This window comes from Zea mays, chromosome 2, assembly GCF_902167145.1.
Source record: "Zea mays cultivar B73 chromosome 2, Zm-B73-REFERENCE-NAM-5.0, whole genome shotgun sequence".
NCBI lineage: Eukaryota > Viridiplantae > Streptophyta > Magnoliopsida > Poales > Poaceae > Zea > Zea mays.
In genome coordinates this window covers 185,366,336-185,372,150 of record NC_050097.1, presented here as the reverse complement: position 1 = coordinate 185,372,150, position 5,815 = coordinate 185,366,336, and the positions used below count along the sequence as shown (strand labels likewise).

The following is a 5,815-nucleotide window of genomic DNA, read 5'->3' as shown; positions in this document are numbered from 1 at the left end:
GGAGGTCTGCAGAAAGTTTGCTCGGAAGCCAAATATATTAAGACGCATGAGTTACCCTTTTGCCCCATCAGCACACTGTTCCACGCTTGTATGAGTCTTGCTAATTTGCATGCCTCGTGCATAGTCTCTATAATATACAGAATTCGTGTGACAAACATTATCAATATCGCACAAACTATTTTAAAGAGAATATAAAATTTTTAATAATAGGCAAATATGTCGATAACCGTACATTAATCTAATCCTTTTTAGCGATATTGATAAGTCGTTGTTGTATGTTTGTAGGGATGGCATAGCGGCATGAATTGTCCTCGTAATTTAACAGATCAATTACAAAGTTCCTTCGAAGAATCTTTACATCTTACACACAACGACATAAGAGAACAAAACGTCAAATTTATATTATGTAACTGAAATGTATGTTTGAACATGAAACAAACGTACTCCACTCACCCTATCAAATTTCATTTGTCTAGCACTCCCCCACATGATCATAGCTTGTAGAACGAAGTAACTGGTATTAACCCTATAGAATAATGTTTGACCAACTATATTATATACAATGGTTATCATAGAAAAAATTTAAACTGTCGAGAACATGGTATTGAGAAAATACCCTTTCAAGTCAATTGGAACACCAGACCAAATTGTATGTTCCTACTTACAAATATCTTCTGCCCATCCAGAACGTTTCTTGTTGTAGGCAATCTTATATTTCTTTGAGGACATGATAATTGCTTCCGCAAACCTCTTGTATGGCATGTGTTTACACAAATCTTGAGTGGGTGTAAAGTCTATAAAAGTTACGTGCTTTTTACCATGATTGATTACGAAAAGTGCGTAGCATCCGTTGAATTTCCATGGCATAAGAACCTACAAAATATCAGTCATTAGGATTGCAACGAAGTGCCTTTTATAAATACATTCGAAATGAACACATACTTACATATTTACAACCAGTGATATAATAGTTCAATGAAGGCCAACAGTCGAGTGTTTTGGCTAACTCTTCTGCTGTAGGATCCTCATGGTACTTTAGAAGTTTACCAAAACCAACCATTCTCTGGATAAATATATATATACATGCCCACATGAGGATTATATGTATAGATACTATATATTACTATATTATTGATTGGAAACAAACTTACCCAGAAGCGCATGTCCATATAATGTTTTTTATCCTTTATCATTTCATCTTTCGACATATGTGACTCTTTAATGGCCAACAATCGAACAACCATATCAAAACATTTTAGAGTCATATCTAAATTTACCCTTAATACGTTTTGCAGGTCTTTGGCAGATATTTCTATCTTAAAAGGGTTGAAACTTCGCACCCATGTCATCCTATAATGTAGCATGACAAAAGTCTATATCAAAATCTACGTAGCTGCTTTGTTCTAAGCAATGTGCTGTTACAAATTTGATCACATTTTCAGTATCGTTTTGCTGGTTGGAGCTAATGGATGTCTTGATCATACTAAACCATTAACAAAAGTTAGTCAAGCTAAAATATTTTAAAATCCATGCATTCCACAAAGATGATTCACAACGTGGAGCATCAGTGTGGTATGAAGGGATGAGGTGGAGTGCAGCTCAGCTGATGCATTCTAGCCTTCTGACCCCATTCTAGGGACAGACCCCATAACTCGTGCTTCTGACCCCATTCTATGACGGTGCTGAGGCCAATTCAGCACCCACCAGTCTGTGAACCTGTGATGCCCCGTCGCTGCCGTGAGCTGTCTGGCCTCCAGCGACCCTTGCAGAACCGTCCTCGGTCAGAGCAGAACGGCAAAGCTCTGTTCAACAGCGGTAGGCTCTCTCACCCAGCTAGAGCTGGTGCTGCAGCAACAGCAACATGTCGTCGCTCTCCCTGTCCCCGGACGGACCCGTCGGTAGGCCGGCTGCTACCGTCGGTCTGGTCCCCTCGCGTCACGTTTACGTCGGCGGTGACAGACAGGGCAGAGCAGGGCCCCTCCGCCCGGCATAGCACAACTCACTCTCATAGCACCAGTCACCGAAGGTCGGCACGACGACCGGGATCGGATACGGAAGTCTCCTGCCATGACCCGGTGCTGAGAGGACCAACCGCCTCTGCCTTTTCAACAGTCAACTGCATACCAGAATCGCGGTTGTTCTCTTCTGGACAAGGCTTCAGACGTGCAGCCAACATCAGCACCAGACTCTAGGTCATGCTGGTCTCGGCTGCCACCGGAAAAGCCAGCATGTCACGCACATACGCAGCACTGACGCGAGCGTAAGCGACGTGTTCGTTTTGATCTCAATTCATGTGGATTAAATAGGATTGTTCAGTTATTTCAATTTCATGTGTATTGAAATAAATTAAGATGTATTTAAATTTTCTATAGATTTAAACTGTCTCAATACTACCCAATCCATAGGTTTAAATTCCAAATAAATCAAAATCTTTTATATTTTTTTCCGATCCTATCCAATATCCTCCCTGATAGGAATAACCTTAGCAGAAGCAAGATCGGCTATGGCAGGATGCCAGAACCAGATATTCATGTAGCAGTCATTTCACCAAACAGAAACAACACCCTGGATTTACAGCAGCACAAAGACCAAGGTGACTAAAACCAAACATTAAGAAAGGGGGCTTATTTGGACATAAGCTCACTGAATGTCAGCACATCCTAAACCGAAGCGTTAGATACACCAGCCGACAAAGGATTATAAATTCACAGCAAAGGTGCACATCTACAGCACTATGAATGCAATGACGAAAGAATCAACTATTTATACAGAATCAGATCTAGCAAGTTGGAAAAACCGCTGCTTCTAGGATCTTTACAGTGCTACCCTGCCTGTCGCAGTGTTGGATTCTAGGGGAGCCTTTATGCAAGATTACTTTTCCTTGCCTAGTCAGTACTCGGTAGTGTGCGCTATCGATTTGGTTGGTTTGGTATGCAGCAGTATTACAGAGACGAGCGACATTGTTGGTCATCGGAACAGGTCAGGGAAGGACCACATGATGAACTTGGCGTAGATGTCGGTCTCAAGGAACTCGATGTGGGCTGCCCTGCCAATCATGGTGTTCAGGCTCTGTCCGTGGTTGGACTGGTCAAAATTCACATCGCAGCGCATGAACGTCCGAGTGTCAGATGAGGGCGCACGGATCTGATCCAAGCAATTGTTGAGCATTTCTGTGAAGACTTGACCCTTTTTTGAGGTGTCCGATGATGCAGCTGGGCAGAGCTCCATTCTTGCTGAGTGATATGGTACATAGCCATCCTTGAAAGAAAGAAAAACATGTGCATTGCTCGCAAGTCATGACATGCTATAAGGACTATATAGGGAGAGGCCAAATCATTTAGTGCAGCAAAACAAATTCCGTGTACACAAGTAAATTACTATTCAAGATGAGAAAAGGGAATAACCTGTGGTGATGATAACAATATGATATTTTTGAAGTTCTCCAATGTTTTCAACTGTATGAACAAAAATAGCAATAGTTAAATGTAAATTCATCTTGATGAAAATAGAATATGGCAAAATCAGCAACGAGTTGAACGGTCTGAGTTACTCTAGAGAGACTTGGTACCTTGCAAAGCTTATAGAAGTATGTATTGTGGGGGTCTTGATCATCACTGAAAGTGAGTTGATGGATGCATTGAGCATTCTTGAGCTTTTTCAGCAGCCAGAGTCCAGAATTGAACAAAGAATTTGAACTGTACCAGTAACCCAAGTGAGGCCCTGATATTGACATGTAAGTGTAGAGGTTCTTCAAGTATGGCTGCAATGCAGGTTCTGTTAAGACGGGGAGAAAAATCAGCAAAATATCTATCAGATTCCTGAAAAGATTTGTTAGGAAAGTTAGAAGAGACCTGCTAGGGCACTTCTAATGATGATGTTCCCGATGGAATGGCCAACAAAACTTAATTTCAGCTCTTTGCAGCCTCCATATCTAGAAAGTTTATCCATTTTCTTCTTCAGGAAGGCAATTACCTCCCCGGCCAACCTGCTACCCATTTCTTTGAAGTCTCTAGATGTTTTATCTTCATTAGCCTCAAACATTAGGCAATCAGCTCCAGGGTCCAACAGAAGCCATTGGTTTCTAACAAGACGTAAATCCAAATGGTGGCCCTGTTTATTTAAATCAGAGTAAGGTTCAGATAAGTATTACTTTTAAATCAGGTCAAACACAAATGAGACGAATGTAACTTGCCTGAAAACCATGCACAAAAATGACAGCTCACAAGATGCGCCCACTTTTTTACCAGCACTACTTTTGGGTACCAGAGACTCTCCTTGTAGTTTAGGTAGCACAACAGTATCTTTTTGTTCAGAAGCATTCGAAGCCAAATCCTTGTTGGAACTATGTTGTGGAACAACCATGCCATGTTTTTCTATAAGAACAACAGGAACATGTGAAGGATCAGCATCTATATGCATATCTTGAACAGATTGTGTATTGATCTGCAAAATGCTTCAAATCAGTAAATGTTTCAGAGGCAAGCTTTGCACTCAACTATGCTTACAGAATAGAGCAGTGTCAAATATTCATTTGCGCTATGCTTTTTCGGTGTAGTTCAGCCCGTGAAGCAGAGTTCTGTGCAGGCTTTGTACTTAATATAAAACATCATTTACTGCTCAAATAGAAAACACCATCTAGCCGTGTGCCCGTGCATTGCCACGTAAGTTAAAAATTAGTATAAAACATCAATATAAAACAACAAATATCACTATAATATGTAAAAATCAGTGTGGCAAAATGTTTGTGTGTTGCCCGAGATGTCGATGAGCCTGTAGCATCCTCGATGGGCACTTGAAAGCGAGATACATTGATTGCATCACTATTACAACCAATTGGCTATTTGATAATAAGTTTCTATCTCTAATCCTGATTATGCCCATGGACCATGCTAGCCTATAAATACTTTGAACCATGGTAGCCTATAAATACTTTGATCTACTATCCATTACAGACCTACCATGAAGAGAGTTGTGCTAGCAGAAAAGAAAGCATGAAGGTGGATGCAGCATAAATGAAGGCCCTAGCAATCTGCCCACTTCTTCTCATTGTATACACTTCAGCATCAAAAGTAGACATTGTGCTCAAGCAACCAAGGAAGTCGAGTTGTATTCCACTAAGAATAGTTGTTGATCGCTTTGTATCTACCTGTAAGAAAAAAATAAATAAATCATGTGTAAAGGCTGATGTATGGAAGAGTCAATATACCAACCGCAAACAGTGAATCTGTATAAAAAATTGTTCGTTCATACCACTTTGGATGTTATAGAAAGAACTGCCATTATGCTTGCAGCAAGAACATTGGCTACCAGGGTCCTAGTGGGCAACCATTTCAAGGATCTCTATTTACCTGTAAGAAAAATTAAATAAATCAGGTGTAAAGGCTGATGTATGGAAGAGTCAATATACCAACCGCAAACAGTGAATCTGTATGAAAAATTGTTTGCTCATACCACTTTGGATGTTATAGCAAGAACTGCCATTATGCTTGTAGCAAGAACATTGGCTACCAGGGTCCTAGTGGGCAACCATTTCAAGGATCTCTATTGAGCGTTGCCAGGTACCAGCATAACCAAACACCTGGAGGTGCTACCGAGCAGCCCATCCATAGGACAGCACCATCAGCAAGACTATGCATCTTTACTTCACTCAACACAATGCTCAGAATCCAAAAGAAAGACACCAAAATTATCATAACTGACAACATGAGTTAGTACATATAAAATCCACACCGGTTTCCCTTAAATTCCTTGACTCAAACTTGTTTAAAACGATTATGCATACCATATTTGTCACATCCGGATTTCGGGGGCACCA

General features: G+C 40.7%; 1 protein-coding gene across 1 annotated transcript; it reads right to left on the bottom strand.

The window, feature by feature from the left end:
- Window positions 1-2,527: 2,527 nt before the first annotated feature.
- Window positions 2,528-4,362, bottom strand: LOC103647424 (protein FAM135A). Its single transcript, XM_020549359.2, is given in 6 exon segments — window positions 2,528-3,258; window positions 3,405-3,455; window positions 3,569-3,774; window positions 3,852-4,110; window positions 4,193-4,236; window positions 4,239-4,362. Coding segments are annotated over 6 exon segments (975 nt in total). The 3' UTR covers window positions 2,528-2,967.
- Window positions 4,363-5,815: the final 1,453 nt, after the last annotated feature.